This window comes from Hippoglossus stenolepis, chromosome 7 (assembly GCF_022539355.2).
Source record: "Hippoglossus stenolepis isolate QCI-W04-F060 chromosome 7, HSTE1.2, whole genome shotgun sequence".
NCBI lineage: Eukaryota > Metazoa > Chordata > Actinopteri > Pleuronectiformes > Pleuronectidae > Hippoglossus > Hippoglossus stenolepis.
The window spans coordinates 18,668,446-18,684,962 of NC_061489.1; the positions used below are offsets into that span (position 1 = coordinate 18,668,446).

Consider the following 16,517-nt stretch of genomic DNA (forward strand, 5'->3'; position numbering starts at 1 on the left):
CTCATTTTCCATGTTTTATATTTATTTATTTTTATTCTTGTTTACACTCAAAGTCTTGAATACACGAGCAGTTTATATTTCAGCATCAACCTCAAAAACCTAATGTGTGATTTAAATTCACTCTAAACATCATTTCAAATGCAAAAAAACCCATCCAGGCGTCAAGAGACGTAACAGATTAATAATCAAAGCTGGTGTGTATGAGCAGCAGTTTATTCTAGATTCCAGTAAGGCACTGAAAAGGCTTCTCGTCTCATAAAGATGCACAGAATCCTGGATTAGATTAGACTAATGTTACACTGTTTCCATGTTAGTATCCAACACCCTGTCCCTAATACAAGCTGCAGTTACTGTATGTATATGTCGATAAATGATTCAAGCTATAGTGCATATTGAGTTGAAATAACCCCTAAACTGTCCACTTCAGAAGAAGATGCTTCACTAAAGTTTCTTGCTGCGAATCTAAATTTTATGAGAAGACTTGTTCTGTTGCAAACTGAAAGTCTAAACTGTCAGTTCTGTTGTAATCCCACTTGTTAAAACCGTGATATTCTGCACAGCTGACGGTGCAGCTCACAGCTCACAGCTTCTTGGCACAGTCGGGGCAGTGGATGTGATCCCCGCTGATGACGAAGCGCTTATTGGCCAGAGACAGGCTGCACCTCTTGCAGTTGAAGCAGTAGTCGTGCCAAGAGTAGCCCTCGTAATTCACCACGTTGGTGCCGTGGCCGAATCCTGCAGAGATCAGAGGAAGAAACCCGTCAGAACGCGGCTGGTCATATTTCGTTTAGAAAGCAATGTCCAAACTGTCAGCACACACTGATCTGTACTCAAAGCAAATGTGCATGCTTCATTTGCATTAAGTTTGAATTTTACTGTGTGTACAGTCCTGTGGACTTAGGTGTTATGAAACTCAAGATGTTTGCTTAACATCACTTAATCTGTCTGTTACATACATAAACAATTCCTAGGTTTCTCTGAGTTTTCATCCTGATTTGTATTTGATGTTTTTATATTGTGCTCTTTATTTAAATTTACTTTATTTAGAATTTCCTCTCTCTTACTCTATATTCTCTATGGCTGATGCTCTTATTGCATTGATGAGCCGACATTTTCTTCTGAACAAATAAAACTTGAAACTCAAGCTTGAAATAATTATGTATTCAAAGAATAATTAATAAGACAAAAAAATAAGAATGAGAAATAATCACTTAAAATCCTCAGAAACTTTTCTCTGTGTGCTGAATTGAAAGCTTGCCTCTTGTGAAAAAATTCACATTTGTGCTGTGCACAGCTGATTATTAATTCAACAGTGTTTCTCTTGTAAGGAAATTATTCAAAATTACAGACTCATAAATAAAACAATACTAGATCTATTTTTTTCTGCTGTGAGACACTGAAGCTGTTTGATGATGTACTGTATCATCTGTGGAAGATGCAGCTCATCCTCCAAAATATGGCTACACTGCATCATGAGTCAGTCCAGATTATTAGATCATAATGTGTCAGAGGTCTTTATAATCATACAGCGAGAAGAGGAAAACACACTAGAAAATAGCTGCACCACTGTTTTCTCATTCATCTCTGCTGACCTGTGATGGGGGTCTTGCAGCCGTGGCACTTCTTGGCCACGTCGGTCTTGTAGCAGTCCACGCAGTAGACGCTGTTCTCGTGGGAGGTGAAGCGGATTCCTGCCAGAGATTTGCGGCAGGTGCGGCACACGAAGCAGTCGGAGTGCCAGGGCTGGTCCTGGTAGCTGATCCCCCCAGAGGTGATGGGCTAAAGAAGGAGACATCTTGATCATGAGCTCAAACACAACACGGCCGGACATTTATTCTGTTGTAAAAAGAACAGTATACGGTGACTTCACAACAATAAAACACACACAATGATGCCATCAGAGCTTGTACCTGCTTGCAGTGGAAGCATTTCTTGGCAAACTTCTTGTCATGGCAGGGGGCGCAGTAGATGTCGTCGCCCTTGGTCAGGAAACTCTGTGTGCGGATTGGCTGCTTGCAGTCGAAGCAGGTGAAGCATTCCTCATGCCACACCTTTTTCTTGTACTCCACGTTCTGGGATCCTGGAAACAGAATAAAAACCATTTGAGCTTAATGTCAGGAGAATTTTCATATCTCCACACTCTTTTTTTAATTCATTGGTAGTGTTTTAGTATATTTTAGAATAATTCAATTCTTCACTGTTCAACAATATATATTGTGTTCAAGCTTGTTCCATCTATTTTATTGAAGCTTTATGATTTTCATTTCATTTTCTTCTTTTCTTTTATTATTTCGAACATTTAAATAAATAAGAGAGAAATTATACAAACAAGTGGAAAAAATAGAAAAACTATTATTTACAAACTGATGAGGTAAAAGAAATGTAAACGCTTTATGATTTAATCTACATATTCAAAAAGGAGTGAGGAGAAGTACAAATGTATTTAATATCACCTCTTCTCCATGAATCATTATTTAATAATGATTTTATACTTAATCCAGCTTCCTATATGTTTTTTACCTGTGCTCTATATTATGTAATAATCAAACATGACACTATATTTTTATTATGCACCTTTACAACAAATGCTGATTTATTGCTGATTTAATCTGTATCTTTGGAAGCTTTGAGATCTTAACTAGAATGTAAAATAAAGGTCTAAACAAAGTTTGTATAGTCACATTATTATTTTATAATGAGTGACCCACCAGTAGGTCATTTGAAACAGATACTGACTGGTTGAATATCCTCGGAGCTCGAGGGCAACTGTAATAATAACCTTTGTGTAGCACGAGATTCAGTTACACTGTGTTTTATATAGAGCAGAACAATACCAGGCAAAGAGGGCAGGTGTGGGAAAAATAGTGTTGTGTTGTCAGAAACATTATATATGGATGTAGAAAACTTAAAAACTCGTCATAGCTGAAGCCCTGAAGTGAGTTTGATGGTTCACTGACTTGGAATAGAGACAATGGTGACACTTTCAACCCCATTTCTCACCCTGAACGTCTGTTCCTGTTCTTTCTAACTAGAGTGGGTGCGATCTCCTGTGAGAAGTGTGATCTGAGGTTCAAAAGTAATGCTGAACTGTAGATCATTCAAAAAGACTCAAAAATCCTTTAAAACCCAGTTTTTCTACAGTATTCTGCGAGTAAACTTTGAAATATGAAGAATTCTAAGCACAGTTTGGTGGATTTGTGGCTCTTCTGGTTGGGGAAGCCGGGGATCATGGGTAAAATGCATCATTCAGTTGTGTTTCAGCTCAGTGAGTGGGACTCTGCAGTCTAGAGATTGACAGGCTTTGTTTTTTCTCTACATGAAAAGAACTAGTCACCATGTGTGGCTGCAGAGGGCGCTGTTGCTCAGTAAAAGTCACATAGTATCGCTTTAAAGCCCCTTATAGTGGTTTCAAATGTTGTCATGTTATTTATTAATAAAATCCTGCTATAAAACTCAGCTAATCTGTTTTATCGCAACTGCATTTTTATCACATTTAGTTGAAACTATTTAACAAAAACGTATTGTTATTGAAATAAGATGGGAAGTAAGATTTTACCCAGCTGAGCCCTGACAGTTCAAATTATGAAAACAAATACAGAAATCTCCAAACTGCTCAAACTTCAGCAGAAGGTTGTGTGCTCATGTCAGGTAATAAACCAGTGGAGACAATGAGTTAGGGGCATTAAGAATAAAGTGTGACAGTGAGCACACCCACCTGGCATGACCACCTTGTAGCAGCCCTGGCACCGGTTACCATCCTCCCGGGAGCTACACTTGCCACACATGATCTTGCCATCATCCCGTGCGTTGAACTGCTCGCTGGCCAGCGGCTTGTAGCACTTGGCACAGCGGAAACAGTCCTCGTGCCAGTAGCGGTTCTTGTGGTGCAGCTCCTGAATGCAGAGGGTAAGAGCAGGGTGAGCAGAGGTGCCCTCGACTGAATCCTCATGCAGACCCAATTAATTAAAGTGGGGTTTGTTTGCTCGTCATGTGAACTCAGGCTCATGTTACAGTGCAGTGAGTGAGCCAGGAAGGATTTAGAGGAGAGTTAGATGCTGGAAATGTGATGGAAAGTATTGTATTTAAGCCCCATTTGTAGAAGTAATATGGGTATTTATATTTTTGTACACATCTGTAAACAGGCTACCGCTGGAGGACGGACAATTTGTGTAACTGTTAAAGACTGACTGATCACACACAAACACACACACACACACACACATACTCATTCCCCCATGACCTCGGAGGACATTACATTGACTTACTCTAGCCTCAGCCGTTACTTGCATAACCCTTACCTTACCCTTTCTTAATCTTATCCTTAATCTTATCCTTAACCTTAATCTTAAACTTGAACGTAAATTTATTTTTAACCGTAGCCTAATCCTTAACCTTAAAACATGTTTTCACTGTTAAATCTAATGCTTTACATTGTGGGGACTTGCTTTTTGTCCCAATAATGTAGTATTTTACCAGGGTCCCCACAACACCAGTAATACCTGGACCACACACACACACACACACTTATTCTCTTGTTGTTTATCTTAACAACATATTAGTGTTTCTTGTGGTAAACCACAGGTAAATGATACAGTAAATAGGGACTGAATTTCAATCAACTGCTTCATCTTCATACTCTTCTCAGAAATTATAGTTTCTATGTTTTCCAGTGTGTGTGTGTGTTTTCTGTTTTTGCTCTTTGTGCGAACCTGTGCATTTCTGATTTAAAATTTGTACCATCCTGTAAAGCACTTTGCGACTACTAACTGTGAAAAGTGCCGTTTAAATTAATATATAACATGATATTTTATCATTTTGTTTGTATTTATCAGTGACTTCTTCTGTAATTTTCATTAATATATTTTTTCAGATGCTTCGGCCGGTTCCTGTGTCGCTCATCTATCTTTTCTCGACACCTCACACACCTTAGCATCAGCACCGATGGGGCGCTTGCACTCTGCACAGGTGTTGGCACAGAGCTTGTCGAAGCACTTGGGGCACACGTGCTTCTCGTCCTTCTTCACGTACTTCTTCCCGTGGAGGTTGTCACGGCAGTAGTAGCAGTCGAAGCGGTCGGTCATGGTGGAGCTGAGGTAACTCCTGGGAGCTGTGGAGACACAGGACACCGTCACACACTTGGACTCCATCACTGGTGAGTTTCCATCAGACGCCAGATGGGGGCAGTGTCGCCTCTTTTTACAACAAGTGAACGAAGCAAGTCAGAGCTTCAAGGTCCCACACAACAACAATGATGAATGTATTCTAATTATGCAGTGGAACGCTGAAAACAATGTGAATTCAAAGTGCTTTGCAATGCAGAAAAAAATGTAAGGAATTAGGAGCAAAAAGCTAATTTAAATCAGCACAAATCCCATATATTTGTGGCTGTTGTTTGGTGAACAGGCAATTATGCCCAAGGCTGTAACTAAACTTTATATCTTACAATGCAAAACAACAGTATTATGCAGGAATTTGATTATATTTTGTGTTTTCCTGTAGAGTCACAGGGAGGTGCAGCTCCAGCAGCAGCATACCACAGTGATGAAGTATATCAAAGAGCAGCCCACAGTCGTCTGCGTATTTTCTGGCCACCAGACTTTTTTATCAAGTTCTCCCTGGAAAACTGAGTGCATATTTTTAGACTGTCTGGCTTATTCCCTTCCAACTCCCCCTCCCTCACCACCTGAGAGACCTCCCTCGCTCAGTCCGGCCCACACGCTCTCTTTAGGCCAGGTCAGTTTATTGGGTCCTCGGTGTAAGCATTGTAAACTGAGTTGCTTTTTTTCGCTCTTTCATTCATCAACATTCCTGCCTCTCCATCACAGCTGGTCTCTGCTGGGAGCAGACTGAGTAGTTTCCTGGAACAACTGTGCACAGGGTGGAGCGTGTGGACACATTAAACTTTATCTACATCACTTTAAATCCTCTGTCACAGGATGTCAGGCGGAGCAGATGAACAGCGGGTGAACCTCAGCGAAAGTGATTTATTCAGTGCGACTGATATCGATTTAAATCCGGTCGGGACAACAGGAGTGATGGAGGGAAACAATTGGTGGAATGGCATTTTGTCCTCGTAACCATAGGAACAAGGAAAATATTTACAAAAGGGGACTGGGGCTATTTAAGTGGGATGTGCTCCACAGCCGTGTGATAGATATGAGCTTCCCTATGTGTGGTATGTGCCCCTGGTGTGTGTGGACTGATAGATGAGAGGAGAATATATATGTGCAGCTGTGCAGCAGGGATAAAGACTGAGCCCCTGACACACCCCAAGTCCGCTCGCCCATTAGTGGCAGTGAAACAGGCAAAACCTGGCCAGCCCAACCCAGTCAATCTCCTCAAATCAGCTTTGCAGTACTTGATTCCTATAAGCAGAGAGCTATTTTAGACTTGGACCCTCTAAAGTCCACTGACCTTCCAGGGGGCACAAATGGAGGGGGATGCAGAGTGATGACTACTGAAACTAAGCAGCTATTGTGGCTCCAGTTGAGATGTGTGTGGTACTTTAATCTTTTGTCACAAGCAGCGTGACAGCTGCCGCCTGTCAAGCAGGCCTGGTATGTACCGACGCTCGGTTGCGGAGCGAGAGCGGCGTTCCACCGTTGTCCCTTCAGGGATGAGTCAGAAAGGTCAGAGTGAGACCAGATTGAGAGGTGAGTCAGAAACATGATAAGAGTGGATCAAAGTCAGGACAAGCCAGAGAGCGTATCAGTCCAAATCTACAGGCACAGTTTAGAAACTTTCTGTTCTCTGACGCTTTGAAAAACAACAGCAGGTTCTGTTGAAAGACGGTCTCCTGCAAAATCAGGACATTTTTTACATAATCACATCTAGTTATCATGGTGCTATGGAGAAAAAAAAAATATTAATTACAGCAAAACTTTTTTTAAAAGCACAATGTGAAACCTGGAACAGGCAGTTCTGTCTCAAAACATGCGGCAAGACATGAAAAATGGAAGAGAGGTCGAAACACAGATTTAAAAGCTATTTTAAACATTATAAGACAAGAAATCATTTGGTTATTTTATATCATCATCATCATATATCTATCTATCATATATTTATATCATTTTATATTATCATTTAAACTCAGTAAAAAGCTTAAAATAACTTTTTGGTTTAATACTTTTACTTAAAACTAAACACTCCTCTAATTCATGTGTTCATTTAAAAAATAATAATTTGATAAATATCATGATGTGGTTTAGTTTTCCTGCTAATTTAAAAAAAAGTATGAAACATAAATCTTTAGCAGTACATTAATAAACTGCTCCTTAAGCTAAATGAACCTTTTAAAAGCTGTGGGACATACGGCCCGAAAAATTATTTTCTTAGCTTTTAAAATGTGAAAAATGTGGAGATACATTGTTTTTACTAGGCAATGGTCAAACGTTAAGCATCCTTTTACGAACTTGGCTTAAATTTAAGAGAATTTAGTAGGTACACAGATTTTAGATTTTGCACCTGATTACAAGAAGTGCACTCGATAACTTTACTAGCATCCTGTGCCGTCACCATCTTTCCTTATTTTTACCTGTGTGCTTGTAGAAAGTCATGTTTGCTTCCCGTCAGGAGGAAAAGAAGAAGAAGAGACAGACGACACAAGGACAGGAGAAGACAGTAGCATCCACAGGAGGTCACACCCTCAGACCATGCATCTCAGTTAGTTATGGGGGGCTGTATATACCCCTCTGTGACACACACAAACACACCCCTTGGCCCCACGTCCAAATCCAACCTTCGGCCCCTCTGGCCCCTCCGGCCCTTTTTAGGGTATGAAGATCAGAGGGGATGAGAGGGATGCTGAGGGGATAGATTAGGTGATGGAGGATGGATTCCACTGCTGTAACATCACAGGTCAAAAAATGAAACACAGCGATTAAGGATAACAGATACTCCCACTGCCCCGACATCAAAAGCTCTGTCGGTGTTCGGAACATGTACATATGACAAGTTGGATCATTTAACATCATAAGACAAAGGGATGAGTCACAGGAGGAGCAGCGGGATGTTACTGACTGAGCTGAGGAGAGACAAAGTGTTGTAGAGGGTTGTGTAAGTATCCTCTTCTTCATACCTGTGTGTGCTTACATATTTACAACCATCACATGTCTCACATAAAGGGAAAACCTGAACTATAAAGTCAGCCAGAGAAGATTATTTTAGAAGCAGGAAACATCTAGTGCATTCCTGAAGGAAACGCAAAAAGACCGAGTGAAAAACACAATCTGTCTCTTAAGGACAATTCTCTTCTGAGATACAACAACTGGGCTATTTTTAGGCTAATTTTCTGCAGGTTTATGGTGAACAGCTGAATACTATGCACTCTTATTAAACTGGGCAGTTTACAGGGTCATAATGGGAACTCTGGAGCTTTAAAATCCTCCCTTAAAAGCACAGGTATTTTAATATGTTATTAAAACTGTAATAACATGTGTTTAGGCCACTTTGGTTGCAGCAGAAACAAATTACGAACATTTCATTTACCTATCGTCACCGTTTAAGTGGATGTGGTGAAGCTAGCGGGGAAAGATTTGGCCCACACTCTCATCCGGACCACATACACAGAATGACGGCACTCGGGGAGTCTGCTCCTGTTTGACATATCTGGTCCATAACAATACCGTATATCAACCACAGGTGCCAAAGGTGGCCCGACCTTGTTTTGTGCTATTTGGGCCGATGTTCACCATTAACCACATGGTTCACTTTGGGTTCACATCAAGACTACACCTTACCTGGAGCACCACATGTTTGTGGGTCTGGCTCTTTGCAGAGTCAAATGATAACAGCGTGTGTCACTGTGACTGATACTAAACACACAGTCATCTGATTCATAGTTAATATAATGTTGATTGTAGTGATTCAAATTGGGTTAAATATTACAGAGCACACCATCATTATCATTATCTCTCCTGCAGTTCAGCAAATGAGTCTCTTGTTTACTCTGACTGATTTTGGTCTTTAGTGTGAGTGCAAATACAGGAATGTAGAAATGAGACCAGGAGCCTCGAAAGACAGGAAATAAATCAGCTGTTTAGATAAACTCACTGACCTCAGTTAGAGCCCAAATAACCATCTTCATATTTTATACACAATATGAATCAATACAGCGAGTGAGACTGTGTAAGTGCTCACTAATTTAAAGGCATCTGGTTGTAGTTACAGATTTAATTTGGTCCATCACACTGGAACACAACATTACATCTGTCCCCTTTTATCATCTGTCACCCAATTACACTGAACCCACAAAGACTAATTAATGTGCAGGAAGGCGCCATGACTCCCGGCCCACAGAAAGCCCTCTACAACAGATGAACGGCTCTGTGTTACATCGGGAAATATCTTCAAATTCTCCTTTAACAGCGCAGTGTGTAGGATTTCATTGCAACCAAAGAAGGTTTCCGGTTCGAATCCCAGTTTGGCTGGGAATTTTCTGTGTGGAGTTTGCATGTTCTCCTTGTGTCTATGTGGACTCTTCCCACAGATCCAAGCTGTGCAGATTGGGGTTAGGTTAATTTGAGGCTCAAAATATATGTGATTGTGAGTGTAAATGGTTATGTTGGCCCTGTGATACATTGTCGATTGTCCAGGGTGTACCCCGCTTTTCGCCCAGTGTCAGCTGGGATTGGCACAAGCAACCCTCAGGACCCTAAAAGGATAAGCTGTAGATAACTGAATACCTCCACCCCTTCAGTTTCATGTAGTAGAACATATGGTAGTTTTCTACTCAGTTTTATCATCTGATATTTCCTTTATCTTCGTTTTTATGTTCGTGTCCAACATGTTTAACCCTCACTTCCTCGTATCAGCCAAATATCAAGTGTTGAGTTTAAAGAGGAAATGTAGAAGATTTCCTGTTTTGTGTTTCATATGAACTCCGACAAACGTCCAGAGGTGAAATGATAAAATCAAGAAACACTTGTGTAATCTTGCATATTTCATGTTTTCCGGACCACTTCCTGTACCCAACACTTGTCGAAACAAAAGTTATCAGCATTTTAACCTGTTGGACACGTTTGCTTCTCTGCTCCACTTATTGATTTTGATTCTCTAATATAAACTACATGTGTCCTCACACTGTGCTGCTTATTAACAGTCTCATGTGGTGATCTTATTACAGTGACAGTCCATTAACCAGAATTGTGGTGCCGACCTCTCCACCTGCTGTCTGCGGAGCGTCGCTCATAACAGAACAAAAATAACTCCAGATCATCTAAAACAACAAACAAAGAGAATCTGGGCTGATTATGTTTCTGGTGATGTGGAAAAAGGGTATAAATGCTATAAAAGGCCCTCGTTGCCACTCATACTCTCTCTCTCTCTTTCATACTGCTTGTGCTTTTGAATCTCACCCTATCATGAAATGCCACGAATTGTTTGGTAGGTGTTGCTTCTTGGCTCCAAGCCGGTCATCTCTCTCTGTCTCTACAGTTTTGGCAGCACAGAGAAACAGGATATCAGACCTGTACTTCCTGAACAAGAGAGAAACACACCTCAGAACGAGTGGAACAAGCAGGCACCGTCCTGTCACTGTTTGGGTGTGTGTCTGAGCGACCTCTCGCACCTGGACGTCCATGTGTCTCTGTCAGCCTCCAAATCTAGTTAGTGGGCAGACAGAGCAATGACAGACTGAGCCACACCATCACTGTCAGGGGAACAATGACTCACCATGCAAACACACACACACACACACACACACACACACACACACACACACACACACACACACACACACACACACACATAAAACTAAATACCTAACCCTAACCCTAATCTAAACCTAATTCTAACCCTGACCCTAGAGCCAAGTCTTAACACTCTATAAGGTTGATGCTCAAAATGGTCTTTACGCAGTACGAGAAACACAACACACACACACACACACACACACACACACACACACACACACACACACACACACACACACACACTCACACACACACAAACACAGAAAAACACAGCAACAAGACACACTGTGTCATTTTGTCAACACGCACAGAGTTGTGTTACAACACAAACACAAGTGCAGTGAGCAGCTGAGGAAATCAGGGTGTAGCTGCACGACCCAGACACACTGAGGTCAAACATGTGAAGACAAAAGACCACAACGGGACCTCTATCAGAACAGTAACACTCCTGTCCAGAGGATATGACTTGGACAGGAGTGTTGCTAACACACACACACACACACACACACACACACACACACACACACACACACACACACACACACAGAGAGAGACACACACACAAGCACTCTGAGATAAAGCCCTCACTTTAAGCCTGCAGCACTTCAGCTCTCACATGACCCGAGCCTCCCAACACTGAGCAATATGTTACAGGGTAGAAGAAATCCATTTGTGGGCCTGACTCTGGGCTGAATATCTCAGTGAGACACACGTAAACCATCATAAAACATAAATCCTTCATGCACAGTTCACGTCAGGTTTTATCTCAACACTTGCATCACTCTCAGAGTCAGTGTGATACCAAGTTAAGTTTTCTGTTTGTACATACAGTAGAAATGATATTTTTTTTATTTTATAAATGAAATGCATAATTTTTATCTCACTGCTTTTATCCTCATGTCATGGGGCCAACAGACAACACTTAACAGTCAGTTACATAACTGTGTACTTTTTTATTTCTTTCTCTGTTAGACTGAGCTTGGACAATTTTACCATCGAATGCAACTGCTTGTTTTTTTATTTTTATTTACTCAGTTACTCTAACTACACATTTGAGGTACTTCACAATGGATTTTACTTTTATTCTCATTCATGTTAATAGTTTACTACTTCATAAAAGGAAATATTGTGCTAAATTACTCCCTGACAATCATCTGACAGTTACAGTTTTACTCTCTTACAGTTTTCTGATGATTTTAGTTTGTTACAGTTACTTTGCATGATTACTTTATATGTAAATCCATAGACTGTATATAAAGACAGACAGCATGACAACTTCCTAAAAAGTCTAGCCAAATCATCTTGATTGCCCCCTGATGGTTGAGCTGCAGCATAAGTCATAAGCCCCTTCTCCTCCATGTTAGCAGACAGGGCACTGACAAAACTAACCAGTCAAAGTACACGTTAAATACATTTATCCCAGATAACGGTTCTGTCATTTCAGGTATAGTTCTTAAGTTTGATTTTAATTGGGTTTTAGATGATATAAATGATTGACAGCTGAAACTGACTCGCTCAGTTGATATTTTGATACTTTGACCTGTAGTTGAGTTTTTGCTGATAACAGAAGACACCATGCCTACTGGAGTAAGGACAATTTATAATGTGAACAGAAAAAAAGGAATTAGAAAGTCTGCAAAATGAAATAACTCCAAATACATTTTACTTCCTGATACTTTAAAATGTTTACCTGGGCAATAATTGAATGCAGGATTAGTACTTATTACTACTAAGTAAATTTGCACTGCAGGTAATGGTACTTTCACTTGTGGATCTGGAATCTTCTTCCATAACTGCATGAAATCACGAGCACACAGACTTCTTTTCTCACACAAAGCATCCAGCTCTCTTTCCCTCTCAGTACTTGTTGTGGTTGTTGCGTCTTCCTCATCTCTCATTTCTTTCTCTCTTTCATCCTCTTTTATTCACAAAGTAATCGTGTGATTTTCAGCTGCGGCTTTCCTCTGGCTGAGGGGGAGCAACCAGCAGTTTGACGTCCACAACAGAGGATATTGCCTCCGCTTATACTCCACTCAGCCCACACACACACACACAAATAAGCAGCATTGCCTATTTAGGAGTGTTGAGCTGGTGAGTGTGTTTCATCAACTCTCTTTCCTCCCTCTCTCTCTTTTACTCTATGTATTTGCAGGAATAAAATAAATGTTGAAACTCTTTTCTCAACAAAAGCGTGTCCCTGCCTGAACAAACTGCAGCCACCAGAGTTCCCAGTGGCCTCAGTGTGGCAGACACATCCTGCTGGTGGTGGCCTGATGGAGAGGAGACCTCACAGGCTCAGACATACAACAGCATCACTGAGGATTGATATGAATTATACATCACATGAATACCAGGCTTTATGAATGAATGATCTGTGACTTGGGTTTACACAGTACTTTTGTGCTGATTTTACATGAATATAAAAAAAATAAAAGACTTCTAAAACGCACATTATAGTCTTTAAAAAAGAGATGTATAAAGTGCTGCCTGCAAAAAGAAGTTAGTCACTAAAGAAAGAGCAGTGTTTTCAAGTTGAATGTGGGTTTAATTTATGACCCAGTGAACTTATAAATGTTTTATGGGTTCTAAAGGATGGTGAAGTCATGGTGAAGTCATATGGAGCCACAAGGAGGTCCAGTGTGCCAGGGAACAGACCGTAATCTGCTGGTCTCTTTAATGACATCATGGGTTTGGTTTGGCAGCTGCCCAAACCTGAAGGGAGGAAACGATGAGCTGACGTGCGTTTTTACAGTTTCACACGGCAACTTTTGTGCAGAGCTTTTCAGACACCAGCATCACTGCAGGACGATGATATCCCTACACTTCAGATCTGCTGCAGCCTGCAGCCATTACGGCCTGTTGTGTTGGATTGAATTACACTGTTTGGTTTACATTTAGACTTTCCGAGGGATGGCTTTTTTTAAATATTAAGGTAAAGTAAACAGCGTAGCACAGTCATCAAGTGATGTGGAACCAGACACATTTTTTACATCTTAAGGGCTGAGCGATAAAACCAATAAACTAAATCAATAATTATTGCAATGTAGTTTTCATCAACAGCAACATAACAAAAGTTCAATATTTGTCGATATATTGTTTATGCATTGGACAAACACATTGAGGAGGTTTAACACATAATTGATCTGCCTCAGATTTGTAAAATACTTTGCTGTTTATCAATCGTTTGTCATTCTCTGATCGTGTAGGAGATTTTTTTCAATCTTTAAACCTAAAAGAAAGAATCACGTGAAATTTATGGTGATAAATTATTGATATCGATGAATTTTTTTTAAACAAATCACCAGCCCTTCATCTCAAGTTTCAGTATTAGGTCTAATCCTTACAGGGCTATGGTCATGGGTGACATAAAATATTAGAGACACAGTGTCTGCCTCCTTCAGGTGCATGGACCTACACTTTGATAAATTACATTGATAAGTTTTATTTTATTCACTTCACTTGGATCCTATTGTTTGATATTTGTTATAGGAAACAAAAGTAGTTGTACCACAAAGTTCTACGTTCAAATAGTAGATTTTTTTATTTGTATATTAGGCCTGTATTACTTTATCATTATGTTTGATGCATTATAATGTTTGGTACTTCCTAATATGTGCAATAATTATAGATGTGAAAGTGAAACTACTATTTCCCTCTGGAATGTGATGGTGTACAAGTAGGAAAAACATGTAAATGACAAAGTTTATCCCTGAAATAAAAAGTTTCAAAGTTCAAGGACATGTATGATGGACATTTAGCGATGAAGACAGAAATGGATCCAAAACGTGCCATCGCGGTGCCAAGGAAAGCGCATCAGCCAATCACGCATCTGCTATAACGGTTTTTAAGTGAACCAAATATCATCCTCCTGTTTGACTTCTGCTGTCGCGCTACCTGAGGTGAACAAAGGTTATAAAACCCCGCTGTGGTTCAGACTCACCTCTCTCTCTCTCTCTCAGATGAAGCGTCTCTCTCCCCAGCAGCTGTGCGCCCTGTGCGTCCTGCGCGTTTGGCCGAGAGGTGAAGTCTGAGGAGGCATCGCAGCTTTAAAGGACAGAGGGAGCAGTGGGGAGGGAAGGGGGGGGGACGACACGAGCCAAACCTCTGTATACGCTCACATAAACAATGACCTCAACCAGGAATTTACAAGATCTAGCAGCAAAAGTTCTCATTGGCCCTGAAGCAAAACGGGATCAGCAAGAAAATGAAATTGATTTTCTTTTCTTTTTTTAGCACCAGGGAATGGAAAACTACCTTGTTGTGTAGGGGGCAGATCTGCAGAGGGTTCCCCTATTTAGTTATTACTTTAATTTCTGGCTTTAATCCTGTATTTGAGGTATTTACAAAAATATGGATTGTTATTTCCTCCCACTTCTGTATTGGCCTCATCTTTCTCCTTCTTTGGTAATGAAAAGAAGGAATTACACCAAGATGACTCAATCTTTACCCAAAGTAAACACTCGCAGCCTGTAAATTGAAAAAGTTAATCCGCCACAAGTCCTTGATTAAATGGCCAGAGTGTGGTCCTGTTATGTAACACAGATGCTTTTAAATAAAGTGTGTCATTGAGATTAAACAGATATTTGCATCATTGTTTGAACTAAATCCAGAGTGTCTCCATCTGCATAGATAAACACACATCGCTCAGCCTGAGGTGAGAGTGAAGATGTGCTGTTAGTGCAGCCGGGGGGGGGGAGAGATGTGCGGAGGTGTTTTTATCATCAGGAGTTCATGTTTGTTGTGTTCCAAAGTCTCAGCGTTACTCAAACATCAAGGTCAAAATGTGACGACTAGTCTTTGCGTCATATATCTGCACATGGATCCACTTTAAATAAGCCCTTAGCTGGTAACTCTTCCTCTTACTGTAAACATGAGATTCCTCTGTTGGTAACATCACTGAGAGTGTATTACATGAGATCAGTGTTGATGAGAGCCACAGGTTTGCTGCGTGTATTTCCTTCTGTCGTGAACATCAGATCTGCAGATGTTTTACGGTTTCACATCTGCAAGAGCAAGGGCAGGTTTTCCCTTTATGAGAGCAGCATTTCACTATCACACAAGAAGCTTATATATGAACTATATGAATTCAAATGCAACGTGCATCACCTACATTAAGATTCGTCTAATTTCTTTCGGTAAATAAGTTTAAAAAAGTAAAGAAATAACACATTTTGGTTGTATGCCTGATGTCTAGATGAAATCTAATCAAACTTGAGATATCACTTTCAAAAGGCCAAAACAGAGTTTGTGAGGTCACAGTGACATTGACCTTTAACCTTTGACCTTTGACATTTGAACACCCAAAGCTAATCAGGTCATGCGTAAGTACCAAATGATAGTTTGTACCAAATTTGAAGACATTCCCCCTCAGGGTTCTTGAGATATCATGTTCACAACAATGGGCCGGGTGGACAGACGAAAACCCGAAAACAATATGCCGTCGGCCACTGGCTTCATTTAGTTTGATAACATTTTAGAAGATGTTGAAAAAACTGAATTTTGAAAACAGAAAATCTCCCCACTCAACAATCATTGAGGATCAACTGGAGTGAAAGAGTGAATCAAGTAGACAAAACAGTTTGAGAGAGAGAGAGACAGAAAGAGACAGGGAGGTGGGCCTTTAAAACTACTGTTTCCTCACTGCACAGTACAGACATTCTTGAGCAGACTGGAGGGAGTTGTGACCATATTAGGAACGTGTTACAAATCGTGTCTGAGAGAATAAAATGCCATCAGTCTCGGCTGCGCAGGGCGCGGCTTCTCCCGTCCACACCACTCTGCACCTCCTGCCTCGGATGGATGTGGGAGATCTGCCATGTCAACATT

The 16,517-nt window shown here is 40.6% G+C and overlaps 1 protein-coding gene across 5 annotated transcripts; it reads right to left on the reverse strand.

The window, feature by feature from the left end:
* Positions 1-4: 4 nt before the first annotated feature.
* Positions 5-14,777, reverse strand: fhl1a (four and a half LIM domains 1a). Of its 5 annotated transcripts, none has more exons than XM_035160731.2 (6): positions 14,632-14,777; positions 4,926-5,107; positions 3,716-3,893; positions 1,911-2,080; positions 1,593-1,779; positions 5-735 (listed from the first exon to the last, which is right to left on the reverse strand). In XM_035160731.2, exons 2-6 carry the CDS (start codon positions 5,079-5,081, stop codon positions 581-583), a joined length of 846 nt encoding a protein of 281 aa, XP_035016622.1. In that variant the 5' UTR covers positions 5,082-5,107; positions 14,632-14,777; the 3' UTR covers positions 5-580. The 5 variants fall into 5 exon arrangements, with proteins under 5 accessions (XP_035016622.1, XP_035016624.1, XP_047196438.1 ...); XM_035160733.2 differs by having other exon boundaries at positions 4,926-5,109; positions 14,636-14,690; XM_047340482.1 differs by lacking the exon at positions 14,632-14,777 and adding an exon at positions 10,497-10,588.
* Positions 14,778-16,517: the final 1,740 nt, after the last annotated feature.

Coding starts and splice junctions, on each gene's coding strand:
- fhl1a (XM_035160730.2), bottom strand. CDS start 7,556: ATGACTTTCTACAAGCACACAG. Junction 3,894..4,925: donor CCATCGGTGCTGATGCTAAG/GTGTGTGAGGTG, acceptor CTCTGCATTCAG/GAGCTGCACCACAAGAACCG. Junction 1,780..1,910: donor AATGCTTCCACTGCAAGCAG/GTACAAGCTCTG, acceptor CTCCTTCTTTAG/CCCATCACCTCTGGGGGGAT.